A 24,768-nucleotide genomic window follows, 5' to 3' on the forward strand; every position below is an offset into this window, starting at 1 on the left:
GGTGCCACCATGCCTCATGGAGTCAGGGGGGGGGTGCTACACCTGATTCAAAACGTAAAAAAACCCCCACATTTTTAACTTGTATTTTTAGTACTAGACTTGTCTCTTCTTGACTGACACCGAAGTGTGTGGACACTTCACAGTCAATAAAATAATGCATCATGGGACTTAAATGAATAATGGAAACATTTTCAACAAAATAATGGCAGCATGCTCTATGACACATCAGGAGTGCAATACTTTTACAAACTACCAGCATCTTACATAAGAAATGGCATGGTCAGAAAGTCTAGGTGGATATTATGGATATTATGAAAAATACAGTGGGTCACCATGTTGGGGTGTGTCCTTTTGTTTTGCCATCTTTTTTCAGTATCTCTGAAAAATTGTAATACTACACTTGATGATTCCACGTTGTGGTTGCTTTTCAGTCCATTTGCACATAGTAACTGCTTTCCAAGTTGCTTCCTATTAGTTAAATGGGATTGTGTGAACTTTCAATATTGATGAAGAGCTAAACTTGTTTCACATAAAGAATTATTGCATCTTAGAACATATGGATCTGTATATATCATGGAACTAAATACACCAAGGTTAATAAATCAGACAACCGTAGAAACTACATGGTCATACAACAGCACTGTAGCAACCTCTTGTGCACCTACTGTAGTGTAGGTCAGCGTTTCTCAACTCCAGTCCTCAAGGCGCCCCAACAGGTCATATTTTCAGGCTCTCCGTTATTTTGCACAGGTGATTTGATCAGTGCCAGTGCCTTAGTAATTACCACAGCCGTTTCATCTGAGGGAAATCCTGAAAAAATGACCTGTTGGTGCACCTCGAAGACTGGTGTTGAGAAACACTGGTGTAGGTGTTAGAGTTAATAATGTCTTTTAGAGATGTTCATAAAGCCATACTGTACCTTCTATGCTGGTTAAAGTAGCAGATAAATGGCTCAAAGCCAACCTCCTTATTCCAATATTTCTCAAAGCGCAGGACACTCTCCGAATTCTTCTGGTTTTCTCTCTCACACGGAGGGATGTACGAGCACTGTTAAAATAGAATTTCAAAACAATTACTTTTCTTCCTACTTCAGTGAACGTGTTATTTATCTGCCATTTTTATTTTTTTATTTTGCAAAGACAAATGAAGTATAAAGAGAAGAGCAGAAAAACTGAAGAGTGGCAGTTTTCTCCTTGATACTGCAGCCAACTCTTTTAAAGTTTTAGAGTAGGGAACTTTTGTCAGGTTATTTATTTAATGTGTGAGTCTGTACTGCATATTTGCCAGCTGTCCTGGATTTGTGCTTGTGTATAGTAAGGTGAGAAGGGGCAGATCGTCCTACGGGGGCAATGCTGGGCACTGGAGCAGCACAGTGAGGAGCAATAAAGGCTGCTAAGAGGAGGAGACCAAACGGCACAATATTATTGACCACTGCATTGTACACAGGGCTGCGTCTTACATAGGTTGTACATAATACTCCTGTAGTGCATTCAGTATGTTGTACAGTATAGCATTTGAACCCTGCACTTTATATTCCATCTTTATACTCCCGACCCCTGCACTGCATGCACTATATACAAAATGTTGCACGTTATTCTACTGACCTCTGCACTGCATTCCCCATGTTGTACATTATACTCCTGAGCCCTGCACTGTATGTGCTATGTTGTACATTATACTCCTGAGCCCTGCACTGTATGTGCCATGTTGTACATTATACTCCTGAGCCCTGCACTGTATGTGCTATGTTGTACATTATACTCCTGAGCCCTGCACTGTATGTGCTATGTTGTACATTATACTCCTGAGCCCTGCACTGTATGTGCCATGTTGTACATTATACTCCTGAGCCCTGCACTGTATGTGCTATGTTGTACATTATACTCCTGAGCCCTGCACATGCTACGTTGTACATTATACTCCTGAGCCGTGCACTGTATGTGCTATGTTGTACATTATACTCCTGAGCCGTGCACTGTATGTGCTATGTTGTACATTATACTCCTGAGCCGTGCATTGTATGTGCATTATACTCCTGTCCCCTGCACTGTATGTGCTATGTTGACATTATACTTGTGTCCCCTGCACTATATGTGCCAAGTTATAAAATATACACCTGACCCCTGCACTGCATTCACCATGCTGTACATTATAAACATGCACTGTATATGCTCCAGGTCCCGTACTAAAGATCGGGACCTGGAACACCTGGTTTTAGGTTACCTGATCACTGTGATAGCTTCTGATTGGCTACCACAGTGATCATGAAGCAGGGAGACACAGCAGCGCTCATCTCAGTGCAGTAGGTTGCCCTTCTTACTGTTAATAAACCTTGTCCCCGTTTTAACCTACTGCACTCAGATGAGCACTGCTGTGTCTCCCTGCTTTAAATCCACAGAGCCGCTTCCTCTTTGACAGCTAGCTGCACGTTCCGAGAGCTTGACCCTCCTTGACCCACCCTTTACTCCTGAACTTTTAAGCAGGGTCATAGCTACCCTCACATGCTGGGCAATCCAACTAGGAGCCCCCAGTTACCCCAACTATGCTTCTTGTCCTATATTACATGTTGTGTATAACTGTTTATCTCCATAGATACACATACTAATATTAGCACTGTCCTACCCTCCACTTGTCACTCTAAGCGCCACTGTATATACCCCCATCATTACCACAGGGATCAGTCACTAGGAAGGCCACCACTGTTTTTCTCTCTGTGAATGGAGAGGATAGATACATTGTATCTCTCTCTCTCTCGCCATGCAGCGAGAGATAGAAACAAACCTGTGTGCAAAAAATAAAGAAAAAATAAAAGAAAAAATACCTAGATCAAGGTTTGATTTGGGTCAGTGCCAGGGTTAGTGTTCGGGTCAAAAGGTCATTATTTTGGGCAAGATTTTTAATTTTTTTTTAAATTAGCAGTGTTTTAGGTAGGGTAAAAAAAAAGCAAAAAAATGCACACTATTGTTTCGGGGATGTACTACAGGTACAAACAACAAATAACATACACATATGTGGCACCGCTGTAATCGTCAGGAGCAAGGGAATTTATTTTGGATTTTTCTTTGGTGGTAGGTTATGACAACAAGAAATATACAGCTAAATTAAAAAAAAAAAAAATAAATAAATAATATATATATATATATATATATATATATATATATATATATATATATATATAAATTATTTATTTTTTTTTTTTTTATTTAGCTGTATATTTCTTGTTGTCATAACCTACCACCAAAGAAAAATCCAAAATAAATTCCCTTTATTTATATATATTTTTTTTTTTTTATTTAGCTATATATATATATATATATATATATATATATATATATATATATATATATATTTATATTTATATTATACACACACACACACACATATACACACACATATATACACACTTTTTTGGGCCAGTTTTTCTTTGGTAATTAAAAAAAAAAAAAAAAAGAAAAATCAGGGAGATATCCATTATCATTTACCACCAAATAAAAGCCCAAATTTGCCCTGAAAAAAAAACAAGGTATAATCCACCTGGATACACAATATAGTTGTAATGATATGTACAGTTTTATTAAAAACACATTGTTACAAAATTGTGATTAGGCGTTAACATTTGTTTTACCCTTAGGCCCCTTTCACACGATCGGACCGTTCAGGTCCGCCTGTCAGTTTTGACGGCGGACCTGAACGGGCGCTCCATGTTAGCCTATGGAGCGACGGATGTCAGCGGAGACATGTCCGCTGACATCCGACCCCGTCCGATCCGCTAAAAGCAGACGGATGGCCCTACGTCCGAATCCGTCGCTGGCGGATCGGATGAGATCTAATGAAAACGGACATGCTGTCCGTTTTCATCCGATCCCTCCATAGGCAGCAGCGGCGCCTGACAAGCCCCTCCCCGCTCAGTGAGCAGAGAGGGACCTGTCATCCGCCGGCTCAGCGGAGATCAATGGAGAGATCTCCCGCTGATCAGGCGGACCGAGGCAGGCTCCGTGGAAGCGGAGTCCACCTCGTGTGAATGAGGCCTTAAGCATGAAGGGGTTACATTTAGACCTTACAGACCAAAATTTACGTTATTTACCAATGAACAATCTTGGCTGTGTTTTGTCCTTATTATGGTAAATCTTCCTGTATATACAGCATTTTTTAAATTAAAATTGCACAATAGGTTAACAGCATGCCTTCTGCTGTGTAGCCCAAATGTGTTCCACTGTATGAGGTTGGGTGCCTCAACCTTTGTACACCTTCCATACAACCAAATCCATTTTAAATAAAATTCTCCATCCATACTGGTTTGCTGGATGTGCAGCTGGAATTTTTTGTTTTGCAATGTTGGCAACTATAGGGTTTGGAGAGATTCCTTATTTTTTCTGTCTTAGTAGCAGGGGATCACAGAAGAGACTGGAAATCACCCCACAGGGGCACAGAAAGCAATCTTTTTTTTTTTTTTTAATAAAGCGGAGAACTATTAAAACTCTTGTTGGGTATTTATTGTGGACTGTGCCCTCACTTCTGGTATCACAGGGATACAATCAAGCGGAAGTCTGGCCAGTGGAGTCAGACTGTAATCATGCTTTATAGAAGTTCTATTCTTTCCACTCTATTTCTAAATAAAACTTTGCGGTTGGGCTATTTATGTAGACGAATCTGTATCTGGAGTCCAAGTGCAATCTCCTTGTTCTGGTGACAACTATCTAAGAGGGGATTTTCGCTATCTTCTCACTTCCCGTTACATTTAGACACATGAAGTGTAGAACAATTTCCCTAATGGGAAACCGCCAGAAAAAAAATATATATAAAAAATAAAAAAATACTTATGGGTTTTAACCATTCTCTAAACTAACCTAAAAACAAAGTTTTAGCATTAGATATACTTTTGAGTGGTCCTTTACTCTTCCTAAATTACTTAACTTCCCTTCACTCAGGTGCATCTATAAAGTAAAAAGGCATTTTTTTTTGTTTCTACTTTTTTTTTTGCACCGCAGTTGTTATTCTCTCCTAGACAAGAATGATGCGTTTCTGCTCCCTCTGCCCCCGGAGAAACCACATAATTTATCCCAGGAGGCTGCAGGAGCAAACAGAGCAGCCAGTGAGCAGCCCTGGCGGTGCCATCAAAGGCTGGATGCCTGAACCAAAGAGGACCAAGATGGTCAGACAAAACGTAAGTTGTACACCTGAGCAGCATATTGCAGCAGGACAATGCTGGATCCACTGAGCAGGTGAGTATGTAAATATTGGACAACCCTGGATAACCAGAAAGAAGAGTTAAAACATAGAAAAGTGACAGCAGAAAAAGAATGGAGTAGTCCATTGAGACATTTTGGTTTCAGATTGAAAAAACTGCCCTCCTGAACCTTATTCACCACATGATGTATTTAAAAGCTTTAATCATGTCTCCCCCTTACATGCTTTCCTACAGAATGTACATATTAAAGTTCCTGAAGTCGCACTTGTTAAGTTTTATCCCCCAAACCTTTCACCATTTTTGTTACCCGTCTCTGGACTTGTTCTATTTTATCAATATCTTTCTGTAAGTGAGGTCTCCAGAACTGAACACAGCATTCTAAATGAGGTCTGTGTCCAGTTCTGAAGACCTCACTTACACAAAGACAAAAACTTACACTATATATGATGGTTTTTATCTTTGTGCAAGTCAGACCTGAAAGCAGTGCAATAAAGGCTATTAGTGCTCAGTGATGCTGCTCCAGGCTGAGGTGTAGGGCCTGTTGGCACTCAGGATAGTAGGGATGACAGCTTAAGAAAAACTCTTCCAGTGAGCAATGAACATTCAAGCATTAAACAACCGCTCACCATAGCCGATCCTAGTGTGGATGTATACGTGAAAGCCTCAGTCAATGCCGCTCCTTGGGCCATGCCCCCTGAAATGTTTCGCCCCGCCTACCGGGGCTTAATCACATGCGCAGAAACAGTGCAAGGGTTAAAACCCTGTACATCCTAAGCCAATTTAGCCATACAGGCTCAGACTACTCCTCCCACCAGAACTACAGTTCTGTCAATCACATTTCACCTTATTATTCAAAACCTTATATATCCAGCATGGACCAATTAGGTTTACCATATGGCTAAAAAAAAAAGTAACAAGTACAGGAATGTGACATGTATAGTTTCAAATCAATAAAAAAGACAGTGTTAGTTCTGGTGAAGATCCAATGGGAGATAATAACACAGCATGTGGCTATGAAAACAGAATTTTTTTTTTAATGTTTTACTAGCCTTGCTCTCTGATCCTGTAAATTTAAAATATACGACACAATACTCACTAATATGCGAGAGGACCATATTTATTCCCCACCACCAGAAATGTAGCGCTCAGACCAACCAGAATCTTTTCAGAAAATGATTGGCCAACACATTGCTCTGACAGCGCATTGGGGGATCCCAAGTTAGTAGACATAACAAAGTATTAAGCAAAGTTGGCAATGTTATTGAAGGAACACCATAGAAAAGAAAAAAAAAAAGGAACGAAACCTTCATAATGTCAGACTATGTATATACCGTGTATATACTCGAATATAAGCCGAGTTTTTCAGCACATTTTTTTGTGCTGAAATTGCCCCTCTCGGCTTATACTCGAGTCAAGCACTTTTCTGCAGCAGAGAATGACATTTTCCAAACTGACTTTGGGGCCCCGTATCTCGGGGCCACTTAGTGCTAGTTCCACTGGGTTCGCATGCCAAATTTGGGGTTCCTACCACCAAGTGGTCCTGAGATATGGGGCCCCAAAGTCAGTTCGGAAAATGTCATTCTCTGCTGCAGAAAAGTGCTTGACTTTTTCCGAACCGAATTTGGGGCCCTGTATCTCAGGGCCACTTAGTGCTAGGAACCCCAAAGTCAGTCAACTGTGTCCATCTGCAGTAATGTCACTTCGGGACCCTTTGGGTCCAGAGACCCCAAATTTTGGCTGCAGCTAGGGGACATCTAGGAACCCTTAACTACTGAGTTTGAAGTTCGGGGGACCTATGGCATGCAAATGGGCACAGTGAGGCTGCAAATGGGCACAGTGAGGCTGCAAATGGGCATTGTTGACCCTCTTTTCCACTTACAGTAGCTGCACATTTCTCACCCTCGGCTTATACTCGAGTCAATACATTTTCCCAGTTTTTTGTGGTAAAATTAGGTGCCTTCGGCTTATATTCTGGTCGGCTTATACTCGAGTATATATGGTAGTATACTACTTTTTGCTGCATACATACATTAAAACTGACCTCTAAGAAAATATTATAAAACACAAATTAATTTTTTTCACTTGGCTGGAGGCAAAGTTTACAATCAAGGAGTTTTTGGATAAAAGTAACTGCATTATGTGTCACTGCAGTTTTGTTGTCTATAACCCACAAGGGCACTTGTGGGTTGATAACAAAAAGCTTCATTTCCAGCTAAAGATGAAAAATGGTATGACAAACTATTCATACAACAATAAAAAGCAGACACAGTGATGTGAATGGTCTCTGGGCAATTTGCGATTTCCCAGGAGCTAAACGCACCATTGTGGCCTCAGCTGTTCTGTTTTGTCACTCTGTAATAATATACAGTGGTATCTGCAACACAATCAGTGTAGTATTCTTAGAGATAGCATCCAGAGACCTGCAACACTGAATACTGATCCTCCGCAGCACAGCAAGGCTATCTCTACGTAACAAGATACTCTACAGTAATAACCAACAAACGAAACCCTCATTGTAATTGCCCAGGTTTGGATCATGCATGAATATTAACCAAATTAAAATTAATCACTTTTGTTTTTTTTTTGTTTTTTTAACATACAGGATTGCAAACATCTTAATAAAAAATTAAAATTACATTTTCCCAAAGACAAACCTATAGAAGAGTCAGTATAGGTGTATAACAGTAAGGTTCAGCATGGTGGACGGTGTCCATTGAAAAATTAAGTATTGTGCATTTCTTTTTGTATATTTTTTAATAAAACAACATTGAGCCGTTTCTGACTTTAAGGTTGGAATTACGCTATTGTGTTGCGGCAATGCATGTTATACACGTTGGTGAGCTGCCGTGCCTGTCATTCTGAATGCACCTGCATTGCAGCACACCACAATGTATGGCAGCATGTTGACGTGTGCTATGGTGCTAAAAAAGATGCATGCACTTTGTGTGTGTTTTGGTGCTTCAAGCAGAGATGAGGTCCTTTCACACTGATCAGTTTTTGACGTGCTTTTGTACAGCTTAAGAGCCCTTTCACACTGATACGATTTTAATGCCTTCCCACTGACCTGCAATGGAAGGTGCTTTTGAAAAACTGCATCAAAGAAGCAGCATGCAGGACTTTTCAAAGCACCTGCAGTGTGAAGAGCTCTATAGGATTTAAAGGAATACATTTTTCATGCATTTTCTTATGCTTTTTAAACTTCAAAAGCACATTAAAAAAAATGATCAGTGTGAAACAACCCAAAAAACGCATGCGCATTAACATGCCGCACAGGTATAAATGGGCACTTAAAACCGCTCACTACAACTTTATATTTTATTTATATATAAAACTTCTAGATTATTAAAATTGGGATATTTCCTGTTTCCACTCTATCAATGGAACTTGCACTTGTTCTGCTGCCATTATAATGGTTTTCATCATACCATATGGCCAGCAGTATGGTTTAATTTGAATGCAAAAATGAACAAATCAGCCAACAGACCCAAAAAAACATAAGATCCTGGTTTGTATGTGTGACCTCTGGCAGCAAAGCTCTGCTATACAGTACGTGGCATGAAACTCTGGTAAAACCATGCCTCAACCTTCCCGTATTACTGCCCCATGTACTTTCCTGCTCCCCTGCCAGGTCTTAGCATAGCCAAAACCTGCACAGTTTGCGGTATATAAAAAAAAAAAAAAGGGGAGAAGTAAAGATTTTTCATCCAGGCTGAAAACACCAGAGGCGGACGAGGCTCAAGAACTAATGTAAGTAATATGCTAGGAAATAGAGAAGTTTAGCCTGTATAGTAGTAAAGGTAAAACTGTCCATTTAGTTCTGGTTTAATGTGGGTATAGACAGTGTTAAAGACTACAACTACTCATCCACCCTGGCTGATGCCAACATCTTCTCCTCCACTTCTTTTGGATACCAGTCTACGGCCGTCTTCCTTGGCCAGCAGGGAACAACGCAACTCCCATGCAAGCACACCACATGGTCCATTCATTGTGACACCGGGGTATGACAAGAATCCTATGGCCCCGTTCACACTTGAGCGATTTAAAGCTTCATCAAAAATGCTTCAACACTTGACAGTAGGTTTTCCATTATAAATCAATGGTGCCCATTCACACCTGAGCATAGTGTTGCTTGAAGCCAGTCTTTCGAAAAAGTTGATTTGCTTTTTTTTGGGGCAGCTTATATACACTTCAATAGGAGTACCTATAAAACATGTTTCTTTGCCTAGTAACCAGCTTCGGGTAAAAACACGTTCAAGTATGAAGGGGCTTGAAGACTGCAAACAGCCAGGTCTCTTTCGAAATAAAGAGCCTGCCTACAATTTTTATTTTTTAAAGTTTAGTCCTTCTTTGAATTTCCACTTATTTTGTCCTGTCTGACTCCCAATGTACTAAACGTCTTTAGTAGTTTACAAAAAGGGGTTTATGTGGTTTGTCAATAAAAAAAACTCAAATAGTGAATGTTTGTGAGGTCAATCTGAACATACATCATACATACAGCATTTGGGCCTGTATGGGCATGCAGAGGGGAACCCAGGACCAAAAAAAGAGATACAGTGGAACCTTGGATCACGAGCATAGTCCGTTCCAGGAGTATGCTTGTAATCCAAAGTACTTGCATATCAAAGCGAGTTTTCCCATTGAAGTCAATGGAAATGAAAATAAATTGTTTCCCATTGATTTCAATGGGATGCAATACCTCATGCGGCCAGAGGCAGGGGGGCGCCAGAGAGCCTTGGAAACTGCCGAAAAGGCCCGAGGACACTTCGGCTGACCTCGGAAAGTCTTCCTACCCGAGATTTGTCGAGGTCAGCCATGCTGTCCTTGGGCCTTTCCATGCATTTCCGAATGGCTCCGATCGGCGACCCTCAGCTCCGGTGCCCCCCACCTCAGGCCAAAAGCGGTACTGCACACCACTTTGGCCTTAATCGTGCTTGTTTTGTGAGACAACACTCGCAAACCGAGTTATGATTTTTAAAAATACAGTGCTCGTATTGCAAAACGCTCGTTAACCGCCTTACTCGCAATCCAAGGTTCCACTGTAATAACAGATAATGGCATTTCTCAGAATATATTATGCAAAACTAGCTTTAAACTAAAATTTCTTATGGATTGTATATAGGATAAATAGAAGAGCATTTATTCAATGTTTTCTTTTTCATTTTCTAACTCAAGCTAAAATATGTATCTGATGTGGACAGAGCAAACCCGCTTTCTTCCTATTATTTGTAAAATCTGCCCATCTGTCATAAAGTGGCCTTGGAGCCATGCAGTATATATAAGGTTAATCAAAGCTGTTAGATTAAAATAAATATTCATTAGGATGAGAAGAGCCAATGTTCTGTCTCTGAAAGGATAAAAGGAATATCTTCTTGGAATAACACAGCTTTGGTGACTCAGAAATACGCAAAAATGTTCCTAACTAATAGCTATTAGGTAAACATGGATATACATGTGTATTATTAAAAGTTATCCAAACATACATTTTCAAATGTTTATTCTGCAAAATAATTAAGAAGATTTTGCATTACCGCCCTCCACCTTCACTGTTTCACCTTTTTTTTTCCTTACTAATACACTGACACAACAATGTCAACTTGACTTGCATAAGGCATAATTTACATTATACATTACTGATTTAAATAGTTTTGCTTGTTTGTTTAATTTAACGTGGATCTAGTACCAGATATACAGTGAGGAAAATTATTATTTGATCCCCTGCAGATTTTGTAAATTTGCCCACTTACAAAGAAATGAAGGATCTATAATTTTTATCATAGGAGAGAGGGGGAGAGAGAGAGGGAGAGGGAGAGAGAGGGAGAGGGAGAGAGAGGGAGAGAGAGAGGGAGAGAGAGAGGGAGAGAGAGAGGGAGAGAGAAAGGGAGAGAGAGAGGGAGAGAGAGAGGGAGAGAGAGAGGGAGAGAGAGAGAGGGAGAGAGGGGGAGAGAGGGAGAGAGAGAGAGACACACTATCCACCAAACATCCAGGGAAAAAAAAAAAAAACAGGATACAAATGTTATAAATTGTGTTGCAGTTCAGTGAGTAAAATAAGTATTTGATCCCCAAGCAAAACATGACTTGGTACTTGGTGGAGAAACCCGTGTTGGCAAGCACAGAGATGAGACGTTTCTTGTAGTTAGTGACCAGGTTTGCACACATCTCAGGAGCTGCTGCTGCATCTCCTGGTGAATCAGCTTGGTCCAAATGAATTAGTTTAACTAAAAACTCGAGATCAGCTTTAATGTAACAGATGAGTGGTATTCGCACAACTCACAAAACACCCCACAAATACTAACTCTTGGCATCACATGGTTATAGCAATCTAAAGATGGCCATAGATTGAGATTCCTCCATCCACACAATCAAGGAGGATGGAATGCTCCCCCTGAGACATTGTAATCTGACAGTAGGAATCTCTCCCGTAGAATACACTGATTAGTGGCTGCAGCTGCTGATCGAGAAATGTTTTCCCAACAAGCCCATTCCACAGAAGTGAAACGTTAGAATTCGATCCATCTATGGCCAGCATAAAGCAGGGTATACATGCAGTTTTTTTCCCTCAACCAATGGGTTGAACAAAAAACAAAAAAAAAAAAAAAAAAACTGACAGATTCCCTGCCTGCTCCCCCTTTGTCAGAATACACAGATCAGCGCTGCAGGAACTGGCTGCCAGCGCTGATTGAAAGCTGGTATTCCAGCATGACTGTTCAACAGAAGCCGATCGTTAGACTGGCTTCTGCTCATCAGAAAAGAGTAAAAAATTAGTGGATATATACTGCACTGTGAATATATATATAGGTAAAGCAGCAAACACCGCCAAAAGACAATCAGCAATAAAATAAATAAAAAGTTGCTGTGCTAAACTTATATGCGTGAAAGCGAGAACTATATCAAGAACTCGCATAGACGAAAAATAAAGTATTCAATAACATAAATGAATATGTGACAAAGGAGTGTAAATAAAAACAAAGTAAATCTGACACAAACAAACAATGTCAATGTGAGGCAATGTGACAATCCATATAAAATGGCAAAGTTCTGTTTTGTGTATCCCCGTGAGAATAGTGGTGTATCCAAAGGATGTGTCCAATTGCTGGAAAGTAAAGTGCTCAAAGGAAGGCTGACAGCACCAACACCCTTAGGAGAGAGGCTTACCGGAACTCACAGATCCGAAGAGGCTTATATCTATCAGATCGGGATTGGCTTGTAATGAATAGCCAAAGGGATGCGGCTGGTCTTTGTCCCAGGAGCGGTCACCAGGGCCTTATTTGATGTGAGAAAGATCTCAGAAGCAGGCGGGTTCCATTTTAGCTGTGAATACAGCCTAAAGGATAGGGATGTTCTGTTAGGAAATGGTCCCACGCTGCTGTCTCAGCTAATAAGGAGGGGAGTCCCGGATGTCCGAGACATTCCTACAACATCGCTGGAGCTAGAGGGACCTCAGGTAAGTGTTAGGGTGGCTGAGAGGGACTGCTGCACACAGAAGGCTTTTTATCTTAATGCATAGAATGCATTAAAATAAAAAACCTTCTAACTTTACAACCCCCTTTAAGGTGGAGGTCCCTAGAGAGGAAATAGATGGAATTCCTAAACCAGCTTTGCTTAAGAGATGGAAGCAAGTGGTTGGGAACAGTAAATTCAGTCACAATATGCGTTTTTGTTGTATAGACTGGAGCACATTGCTAGAGATTGCCATACTGTGAAGACAGGATAGCAGGCCAGTGTTCCCAGGACAGCATGGAGAGAGATCCAGGTTTATTCTTTCTGCTGGAAGTTTATGCCTTTTCATAAAAATGTCAACAGTGGGCACCCTACAATCGTTTTGCAGTTAGAAATGGGCAGATAAAGAAATGTGAGCAGTGAGCTATGTGTTTCGGTACAGTTGGAAGGAACATATCCGCTTTGTCTTTTACTCTTTGAAGACAATGAACATCAAGAGGTGGAACAGACAAAGCAGATGACCAGGCCACATAGGATGAGGCAGACTAGAAGAAGAGATGAGAGCATGAGGAAGATGCAGATGATCTCCTGATGATGGTTGAATTGGAGTAGACTTTCATCAGACCATTTCCTAATGGCCTGGAGGACAAGGGACTTTCATCTGGAACTTTCCTTCCAATTATGTTACACAAACTGCCAAAGACATTGCTAACCCTGCTGGAAGAAGTGTTGCAGCTTGTCTAGGGACAAAAAAGTCTGATTTTTTCCTCCCTTTTACAATACGGGGAGGGGTATTTTGCCCTTAGCTGGACAAATTCGAAGTTTCAGTTTTTCCTATATTATGCTATAAAATGTTAGTGATTTTTTTATAACATAGATATATGATTTTAGTTACATGTGTTTTTTGGAAGCTAGGCGCCCCCCCCCCCAACAACCAACCACACTGATATGCAAATTAACTCATTGGACTGGTTTGTGAAGATCAGGGAAGGGAATTTTGTGGGGTAAGAGGAAAGGACTTGAACAAGCCATGTGGTAAGAGACACAAAACAAACAGTTGTTTGCAGGAATTTGGAGCAGAAACAGTCTGGAGGATCCTGGGAAAAACAAAATTAGGAAGTTTAATATACTTCTTGCATACACTGTACATGCTTGTTTGTTAGGAAGGATAGATAGCTTGTACATTGTAGGCATATTTTGTAATATCTCTGTCAGTCTTTTATTGTTTTCCTATACTTGTAATAATTTGTATGTACATAATTTTTGCTTAGTAAAAATACATCAACAGACTACAGAGGTTCCTTGCTTCTAACGCAAAGTGATCTTAATAGATGTAAAGCAAAACATCCTGTCACAAGATAGTAATGTTACAGGAGACCACTTCCTGATACACAGAATAGAAAGGAGTCCAAAAAGACAAGCCTCCTATCCTTTAACTCCCTAAATAGCGAGAAAATAGCTTTCCTATCATGGTGCGCGCAACACTGGACGCCACTGTACGCAGATTTACATCACTACAGCATGCGCATCCTTGTGTGTGTAGCACAAGCATGTGTAAAAAACAGATAAAAACAGCCCACCACAACATGGCCACCAGGGATAATCCCACAACATATATTTGGCATGCTACACTTTAATTATCCCGTTGATTAGCTTAAGGTAACCATTCATACTTCTTGGGCAGTTCTTAATCCGATTAGTAGCTTTTTAAAGCGGTTCTAAAGGCTTTTATGCATGAAGGTAAAAAACCTCCTGTGTGCAGCTCCCCCCCCCCCCAATACTTACCTGAGCCCAATCGCAATTCAGTGATGTGTACGAGAGCAGCTGCTCTCCAGGCTCTCACCCTCCTCATTGGTTCAGACATTGGCTCCAACTACTGTCAATCAAAACCAGTGAGGCGGGGAAGAGGCTGAGCTGTCCATTGACACAGAGCGGGGCTCGGGAGGGAACACACACACACGCGTGCCCCCATAGCAACTGGCTTGCTATGGGAGCACTCAGCAGGAGCCCAGAGCGCTGGCGGGGGACCCGAGAAGAGGAGTAGCAGGGCTGTTCTTTCCAAAAATCATTGCATACAGCAAGTATAACATGTTTGTTCCTTGTTTTTATTTTTTTCTTTAGTATCATTTTTATTTTTTTAAATGCAGTACTGGCATTTTTTACATCAGACTGTGTGAGAGGCAGCAAAATTCCCTGAGAGGGTGTTCCAGCATCAACATCAGCTGGTGAGTTCCAGTATCACTAGTTAATAGATCACAGGGAATGAAGTGAGAGGCACTACTGAACTACTCGGCAGGTAGACTGTCACGTCAAGGTATCATTTTAATTTTTACTGGAGTGTACCTTAAATTCTTGCAAAAAAAAAAAGTCTATATGATCACCTGGTCCTCCAGTAGAAGTTTTGGCTATATAATACCCCACCTTTAAAAATTAACATCTCAATTGCTCTGGATACATTTTAGTACAAGTCAGAACTTTTTTTCATGTTTTTTCTATGTGGTTTACAAATCGCTAAGCTCTGTCTCTTCTGGTTAAAATATGAAGGGCCAACAACAGGGTTGAATCACATAAAACAGTAACGTCCTCCACCAGTGTTCACTACTCTAGGCGCTATTGGCCTAATATTCTATTGAATAGTGCAAACCATTGACCAAACTTGAGTCCGAAGCTCTCCCCCAACTATGTCTGTATGACCCATATTGGCACTATATACCCATTAAAATATGCATGCAAGTATTTGGCTTTTTGCAGAGTAGAATAGAGGCTGGCCAGAAAGGGATCACTTTAATGCAGTTGGCCAGCTTAAAAATGTATTGCAATATATGCGAGCCAAAAAATCTCTTTTATGCAAACATTTGCTGGAGATATGCAAGGGTGTATAGCAGTGTGCCAAGGTTTAATTCAGAATCTTTTGTGCATGCCCACCAACTGCTGATTTACACAGAGAAACTGGAGCATGTGGTCATGTGACTGCTTAGAAAAAAAAAAGAAGGTATTTACATTGTGATTTAGGTTTAATCTCTTTTATTAAAGTATTTGCAGACAATACAGGTTTGCAATACAAATATAAAGTTGTATCTGAACAAATGTATCCGGAATGGTACACCCAACTTGTAATAGCCAACAAGCCATATAGAACAGAATAAAAACCATAAAAAGAGGGTTTCATTTGCAAACAATGGTTACAGAAAATCAATATCAGAAATAATATAGCCTACAGGTTATCAGAGACCGCTGGACTAAATTGAAAAAAAAAAACAAAACAGTACCAAACAGAAATATTTTAGCAAAGGACACAATACCAGGGTTAATTAAGCCCCATACACACTATTAGATTTTCTGCAGATTTTTGTCTTCAGATTTACCAAAACCAGGTAGTGCAAGGGCCTGCCCGATTGCATACAAATTGAAACAGGAGAAGAGGAAGGAGGAAGGAGGAAAGGAGTAAAGGAGTAAAGGAGTAAAGGAGTAAAGGAGTAAAGGAGTAAAGGAGTAAAGGAGTAAAGGAGTAAAGGAGTAAAGGAGTAAAGGAGTAAAGGAGTAAAGGAGGGAGGAAAGACAGAGGAGAGCAGAAAGAAGAAAAGGAGGAGGTATAAGGGAAGAAGGAAGGAAAGGGCTACCATGGGATGATCCCAGACAAAACAAGGATCTCAGATGTTAGTGGAGATAAAGGAGTCGAACTCAGAATAATATCTGAAGTGAGCTCATACCATCCACATAAGAGATTATGTGATTCAGATTTATCCTTTTCCCATGCGATCATATGTTCCACAAGCTCATTCTTGTCAAACTCACAAGCCCATTCAGCCATCAATGGAGCCTCTGCCTGGCGCCAACACCTGGCTATCACAGAACAAGCCGCTGTGATAAAGGGTCATAATACATTTCTTTTAATTGGTCAATAAAAGCCTGGCAACACGGATAACACTGTAATATGAGGTTCATTCAGGATTTTATCTCCTATCAGTTTACTAAACAGGTGTAGATTTTGTCCCAAAAATGGGAGGATTTTCAAACAGGTGCCCCAAATGTGAGTCATGGTGCCAGGCTCCCCTTGACATCAACAAGTATAAGGGATAGACGGATCAATTTTGTGTAAAAGTGTAGGCAGCAATACCATCTATACAAAATCCGATAATTACGCTTGTGCGCGTGCAAAGAAATAGAAAGTTTGTATAAAAACAGCCAGTATTTTGTCCCATACCATATTATCCGCCCACATTTGCAGTCCCTGTTTCCATTTCAAAAGAAATGGTGGTGGGTTCGGGTAGGACTCCAACAAGATCTGATAAATCTGCAAAAGTGTGTGGTCCAAGTCTAGAAGACTGGGATAGCAGTGATTCAAAAGCAGTGTAGGATCGTGTCAGAGCAAGCATGCATGAGTGCCTCCATTGCAAGCGGTGACCAATCTGTAGACCAGGCAAAGTCTGTGACAGCTTGGTCTTTGTGCTGGGAGCACACATTGAGCTCAGAAACATCAGTCGCCTAGTGATGCATATGAGCAAAATGTGGGCTTTAAAGCCAATCTTTTTGCCTCCACACATGTGCGTTAGTAAAGGGGTTAAAGATAGCAACTTCACGAAAATGTAAAGAGATGCATAAAAAAAGAAACGTCTATTGCACAAGCTTTGTAAAATGGGTATGTAGCAGATACTTGGCATAAAGTAGTGGTTTTGGGAAAGTGCCCAGGGTCAATTTATGGGCATAGATGACTTATTCCTCATTTGTCTTTAGTGCTTCCCTTCAGCCAGCAATTCAATTCAGACTTTTTATTTACATCAAGTGGATATTAATGGGCAGATTAGTACTTGTATTATTTTAGGGGTAGAAAACGAGCCGTGGGAATTTGAGTTTAGTACTGCAGTCAGAGATGTTCATATCATCTCTGCCACAAGTGACAAGCCAATCAGTAACAACCTGTTGTAAACCGGACACAGATCAGATACGTGGCAGGTGAACCAAAATGTGCTTTAAATGAAACGTGTATATTTTCTTCAAGTATTATACTTCATAATATTTTGATAATTTCTGAAAAAATCATCTCAAAAGGCCCTTCCCATTTGTGCTAAAAATAGATCTCAGAGGAGGGACACGCTCCTTCCCCATCTTCTAGCAAAGATGGCAACAACTTCTTCATTAGGCAGTCTACATAGGCTGTCTACGAGTATGGAGGCAGTCATGGGCTCTCTTCATGCTCAAACTGTCCAATTTACAGCAAAGTGCATCTGCTAATTTTTTTTTTATTTGTTTAAAGAGTAATCCTGTACTGTACTCACTGTGGAAAAAATTAACTATCTGCTAGGCTTTATATCAGGAAACCAAAGCTTGCTTTACAAGAGCATAATGAACTGTCTGAAATTTGAGCTGTAAGTGGCCTTGACAGCACCTTTTTTTTGTCCAACATCTTTCAATCCGAAAATGAAAGGAGCTGGGTGAAAATTGTGGGGCAAACAGTGGCTGCATTAAATCAGACACAAGATGTTTGGGTATTCTGACAGCCGCAGGTGCTGAATGAGAGAAAACGTTAAAGTGATTGTAAACAATCACCTTGTAAAACAACCTATTAAGTTTAAAATTGTAATGAAAGGCAAAACATTCGTGTATAGATAGCGGAGAAGAACCGGCAGAGGCAGAAGAGCCAAACAGGGGAGAAGAAGAAGTCGGAAAAGACCCCGGAGCTGCCTTAATAAATTAAATTTAAAAACCTGTGTAATGCGTTTTAATTTTTGACAATTTTTTGTTATAGGTGAATGGGTGGAGGTATAATGTACCCCATACCCATTCACATAGGGTGGGGAGCCGGGATCTGGGGGCCCCCTTGTTAAAGGGGGCTTCCAGATTCCGATAACGGCCAGGGTTGTCGGGAAGAGGTCCTTGTCCTCATCAACAAGGGGACAAGGTGCTTAGGGGTGTACTCACTTTTGTTGTCAGCGGTTAAGACATTAATGGCTGTGTTGAGTTATTTTGAGGGGACAGCACATTTACACTGTTATACAAGTTGTACACTCACTACTTTACATTGTAGCAAAGTGTCATTTCTTCAGTGTTGTCACATGAAAAGATAGAATAAAATATTTACAAAAATGTGAGGGGTGATTAATTATTATATATATATATATATATATATATATATATATATATATATATATATATATATATATATATACATATATATATATACACACACACACACATACACACACATACATACACACACATACATACACACACACACACATACATATACACACAAAAAACTTTTAGAATCACTTTCACTATTATAAAACAGATAAAACCTTGAATGGGAATTTCACTTTTGCCAAGAAATAATATAGCATATATAGAATATCAAATTGCCACGCAAGCCTTTTTGTTGTAGCAATTTTCTAAAACTGTCAAAAAGTTCAAAAAGTTCAATGCAATATTGCAACATGGAGAAACTCTACAAGTTGGTGCACAGAACGCCCAGAAATGTAATTTCTTGCTTGCTTGATTGGATCATTGCTTTGATCAGGCATCTACACGATGATACAAATGAATTTGTAGGTACCCCAGTAATAGGAATTTCATTTCAAATTCATTCATACTTTCTAAAAGGTTACTTCAAAAGTGATGCAGAAACTGCAGCTTTCCTCATCAGGATACAGATGGCACCAGCTGATTGAATGTAACCATCCAAAATAAATAAAATAATAATAATAATAATAATAATAATAGCTGTAAAACAGCATCTTTATTTCTTAGAAAAGCAAAAACGCTACATTATAAAATTTTAAAGTCTAATGCTGCGTACACACGGTCGGAATTTCTGACCGCAAACGTTCAATGTGAGCTTGTTGTCGGAAATTCTGACCGTGTGTAAGCTCCATCGGACATTTGTTGTCGGAATTTCCGACAACAAAAATTTGAGAGCTGGTTCTCAAGTTTTCCAACAACAAAATTGGAAATTCCGATTGTGTGTACACAATTCCAAAGCACAAAATTCCATGCATGCTCGGAATCAAGCAGAAGAGCCACACTGGCTATTGAACTTCATTTTTCTCGGCTCGTCTTACGTGTTGTACGTCACTGCATTCTTGACGTTCGGAATTTCCGACAACATTTGTGCGACCGTGTGTATGCAAGACAAGTTTAAGCCAACATCCGTTGAAAATAAATCAAGGATATTGTTGTTGGAATGTCCAATCGTGTGTATGCGGCATAAGTGTGTCCTCTTGCCAAATACATCTTTACCACACATGCAAACCAAGATTAACCAAGCACGATCCCCCACCTTGTACAAACAGAGAATTCACCAAATAGATATGAACTCTATTATATAAAAAGGTCTGCAGCATTTTGCGTTTCACACTTCATAACATCACGAACAGAAAATATGCAATAGTAAAATACAATAAAAAAAAAAAAAAAGATATAGAGATAGAGATATCTCTATCTCTCCTCCTTTGGGTGTAAGTCTTTGCTAAAAGCCCGCCCTTCTCCTCGGGGTGTCAGTCTATGCTAAAAACGGGTCTCCTCCTGCGGAGGTCAGTCTATGCTAAAAACGGGTCTCCTCCTGCGGAGGTCAGTCTATGCTAAAAACGGGTCTCCTCCTGCGGAGGTCAGTCTATGCTAAAAACGGGTCTCCTCCTGCGGAGGTCAGTCTATGCTAAAAACGGGTCTCCTCCTGCGGAGGTCAGTCTATGCTAAAAACGGGTCTCCTCCTGCGGAGGTCAGTCTATGCTAAAAACGGGTCTCCTCCTGCGGAGGTCAGTCTATGCTAAAAACGGGTCTCCTCCTGCGGAGGTCAGTCTATGCTAAAAACGGGTCTCCTCCTGCGGAGGTCAGTCTATGCTAAAAACGGGTCTCCTCCGGAGGAGGTCAGTCTATGCTAAAAACGGGTCTCCTCCGGAGGAGGTCAGTCTATGCTAAAAACGGGTCTCCTCCGGAGGAGGTCAGTCTATGCTAAAAACGGGTCTCTTCCTCCGGAGGTCAGTCTATGCCAATAGCCCACTCTCCTCCTTCGGGTGTCAGTCTATGCCAGCAGCCCACTTTCCTCCTCTGAATATTTAGATCCTCTCTGTAAGATTGAGTGCGCGCTAAGGCCCTGCCTCCCAAACCTTGAATAATGTCTGAACAAAGAAGTTTGTGTCCTATCAGGGAGAAAAGCAGATGGAGACTATGTTAAGGTCAGTATTGGGATCTCTTTGAGAGGCAATACTTGTAAGTGTTTCTCCTACACATTACCTAGCATGCATGCACCAAACATAAAAAAATATATCTGATGTTAATAAAGTTGGAGAAGCATTATGTACTAGTAGCTTATAGAAAATAATCAGCGATGGCACCTCCAATATTTATTATCACAGGTTAAATAAGATACAGTTGTCTTCCCTATTCAGAACAAAGTGATAGTGTCTACAAGGCAAGCCGCCCAACCACTTAGTATTCCCCTCTTCAGCGCTCCCACCTACTTTTTCATCGGTCACAGCCATCGCCAAAATGCCTGGTATTAGAGCTCAGAAGGAATGATGAGGTTACCCCCTCCATCATGTGGCACCATTTCATTAGGTCACAACATGCTCCCAAAGAAAAAATAAATAAAAAAAAAAAAAAAGGGGAAAACAAAAAATTAGGTAGAGTCGAAGGACCACTTTTTTTTTTACTCTTCTTGGTTTTCATGTATTTGAATTGATGGCCACAAGAGTAGCAAGGGAGCACTACAAAGACAAGTTACACTTATAATTTATATACAGCTGTTATGAGACCCAGCTCTTTCCCAGCCTGTATGTAGTGAAACATCAGCAGGAGGAGCTTCTAGTCCCCCTGCTGCCAGTCACATATTTAAAATAAAAAAAAAAAGGGGGGGGGGAGGAAATTAACAGCTTAGAAGGGAACTGAAACTGGAGCATGCTCAGTAGATGTGGCAACGGTTGTTCTACAAAATCTCAGGCTGCAGCAGGGACATAGTCAAGAAGGCAGGGACAGGGAACAGCAGGTGCAACCAGTTTTTTTTTGCAGAATACAGAAATGAATCCCATAGTAACATTGGGTATAAAAAGCATGCACTACAGCATATACTGACAGTTTTTACTGAAGTGGGTTTAATGACACTTCAACTAGGCCATTCCTCCAGAAAGATAAAATTGAAATCACTGGATCTAGGATGGAAAAGGACCTGGGGGTTCTAGTAGATGATAGGCTCAGCAATGGCATGCAATGCCAAGCTGCCTGCTAACAAAGCAAACAGAATATTGGCATGCATTAAAAAGGGGATTAATTCCAGAGATAAAATGATAATTCTCCAGCTCTATGAGATTCTGGTCCGGCCGCACCTAGAGTATGCTGTCCAGTTCTGGGCACCATGAAGGATGTACTGGAAATGGAGCGAGTACAAAGAAGGGCAACAAAGCTAATAAAGGGTCTGGAGGATATTAGTTATGAGGAAAGGTTGCGAGCACTGAACTTATTCTCTCTAGAGAAGAGACGCTTGATGGGGGATATGATTTCAATATACAAATACCATACTGGTGATCCCACAATAGGGATAAAACTTTTTCGTGGAAGGGAGTTTAACAAGACACGTGGCCACTCATCAAAATTAGAAAAAAAAAGAGGTTCAACCTTAAACTACGTAGAGGGTTCTTTACTGTAAGAGTGGCAAGGATGTGGAATTCCCTTCCACAGGCGGTGGTCTCAGCGGGGAGCATCGATAGAAAAAAAAAAAAAAAAACTATTAGATAAGCACCTGAACGACAGCAACATACAGGAATATACAATGTATTACTGACATATAATCACACATATAGGTTGGACTTGATGGACTTGTGTCTTTTTTCAACCTACTATGCAACTGTGCATATTACTATATTAACGTTGCTTGTTATGTTGGACTACTTTGTCACCATTCTGTATATTAACAATCAAGCTATTACTTAATACAATGTTTTGGTAAATGTATATTTAGCCAACATATTGATAGTCGATTACAAAATGACAAAAAGGCAATGCAATATCTGTCTCTTGACATGCTCAGTATGCCTATCTTCTATACCTTCAATGATACTTCCCCAAGTGTGAATAGGGGACAAGTCTTCAGAACTGTCCTAGCAACACTACTAAGAGGACACTGCAATATCTGTCCTGTTGTATGTGAACACTACCTAATCCACCTAGACAGATGCTGTGTGTTTGCTAAGAAAACATGCTGGCATATAGAGAACAGGTTGAATCAACAAACTCTGGCACTCCACATCTACTACAGAAGGACAGTCACACTTTAACCCTATAGCACTTTATTCTTAAAAACCAAAACAAAACAAAAAAAAAAAAAAAGAAAAAAACTGACACTTTTAGCATATTATGTTACACTTCAAGAATACTTTCACATTAATGAGATTACTTTTAAAGTGAAATGTTAAAAAAAGTGTATGTAAACCCAAACATTGAACTTCCTGCATTTGCCCCCTTTAATAAATAATTATAATTGCTTTATTATATCTGTTTAATAAGTGCAATAAATACCCGTTGACGCTGCCAGGAATCTTGTAGACTGAAACATTCTTGTAAACTCGATCCCGACTCTCTGTGTCTACAGAACACCTTCCACCTATGTTATGGAGAGTTGTATTTTGAAGTCCTAGCCAGGGCTTTTTTTTTTGTCAAAGTATAGATGCATGAGTTCACAAACGCCGCTCGCCTGTGGGAGAGAGTAGCGGTGTGGCACATTGTATGCAGCATGTCAAATGGTGGGCGGTAATTCCACCAAAAGTGGAAGGATCCTAAAGGGGCAATATTAAATAAAACCAGAAGTGCATAACGCACAGGGTGCAGGGTTCACAAGTACGTTACCCATGGGGTACAAGGTTCACAAGTGTGTTATGCATCTCCATCCACATTTCAATTCCGCACTACTCCTCATCTCTGATAGCTCCCCCCATGCCTCACCTCTGCACACCCCCTTCTATCCTCAATGCTCCACTATTTTCCTCCCACCATCATTTGCACATAGCTTTCACCATTTGGCAGTTTCTAGTACCCCGTGGCTGTGGCTTGTTTTTCCGAAACATTGCACAGAAGGCACTTTGTGGCGCTCCTGGGAGAGGTGTGTTGTGGCTTGTAAACACAGAAGCATGGCTTCTGTGTTTACAAGTGAGAGTGAAGAGCAGTGAGCACAGGGACAGAAGTGGAGGTGGCGGCACTCAATTCTACCATGTTCTGGCTGAAAAAAAAAAAAAAAAAAGTTTTATAAAATATAGTACATTAAAGTGAGTGTTAACACCCTACAGCAGGAAGTGAGTTAACAGCAGGTTCACCAGGTAAAAATTAAAGGAGGAAAGCTTGAAAAAAAAAAAAAAAAAAAAAAAGACAACTAATATGCAGTAACCACATCCACAGATTTGTAAAATGTTAAATGAAAATTATTGAAAAAAGAAAAATAAATAAAATTACATTTGCGGACAGGAAGGTTTTTGTTTTGTTTTTTTTATTACAGAAAGAGAAATACTGTTTTTTTTTTTTTTTTTTTTTTTTTTTAAGGTAGGTCTCTTACTTTTCTCCTCACAAACTCTTTACAGTTTATGCAGGCGCAGCTCAGTGTATAATCGAATGCGCTGGCGTTACATTATCCCAGGCTGGCCAATCAAGATGGCTCCAGATCCCAACCTGGAAGAAGCTGGCAAGAAAAAGGTCAAATGCCAGCAAAGTAGCTCATGGATGTTGCATCTCTGGAACAGCCAGCCTTCTAACTTGTAGTCAGAGTCTTCACTTGGAAATGCAATAACCCTAACTACCAAGACCTGAGGTGTGCCTTGGCCTGGCTGGTCAGTACGCCTAAAAGAGGGCAAAAAGCTACAAAAGTAGGTGTGATATGAAAGCTTTAATGAAGGGCAGGTAACAACCATCAGTCTAGTAAAATAGCAAATGTCCGGATGACTTCAGTATAGGGTTCCGGTATGTAACTGCTATAACAGGAGGATCTCCAGCGCTCCATGTACTTTATAATATAACAAGGGACCCCCTGTTTGAAACCACCCCGATCCTAACAAATGTCCAGAAAATGGTTTTGTATATAAACCTAATTTGGCAAGTAAAACCAGGACATGAGAACGAAGTGCTTGTAGTGAGAGGATGCATGGGAAAAGGGAGAAAATAACAGATCAGAG

General features: G+C 40.4%; 1 protein-coding gene across 1 annotated transcript in view; it reads right to left on the bottom strand.

Moving 5' to 3' along the window:
• Positions 1–24,768, bottom strand: part of KCNMB4 (potassium calcium-activated channel subfamily M regulatory beta subunit 4) — a 112,203-nt gene that overhangs the window by 49,154 nt on the left and 38,281 nt on the right. Inside the window, exon 2 of the mRNA XM_073620048.1 lies at positions 920–1,047. Coding sequence (XP_073476149.1) covers positions 920–1,047 — 128 coding nt within the window. The remainder of the gene's footprint in view (positions 1–919; positions 1,048–24,768) is intronic.

The sequence above is a fragment of the Aquarana catesbeiana genome, linkage group LG03 (assembly GCF_042186555.1).
Source record: "Aquarana catesbeiana isolate 2022-GZ linkage group LG03, ASM4218655v1, whole genome shotgun sequence".
In the NCBI taxonomy this organism is placed as follows: domain Eukaryota; kingdom Metazoa; phylum Chordata; class Amphibia; order Anura; family Ranidae; genus Aquarana; species Aquarana catesbeiana.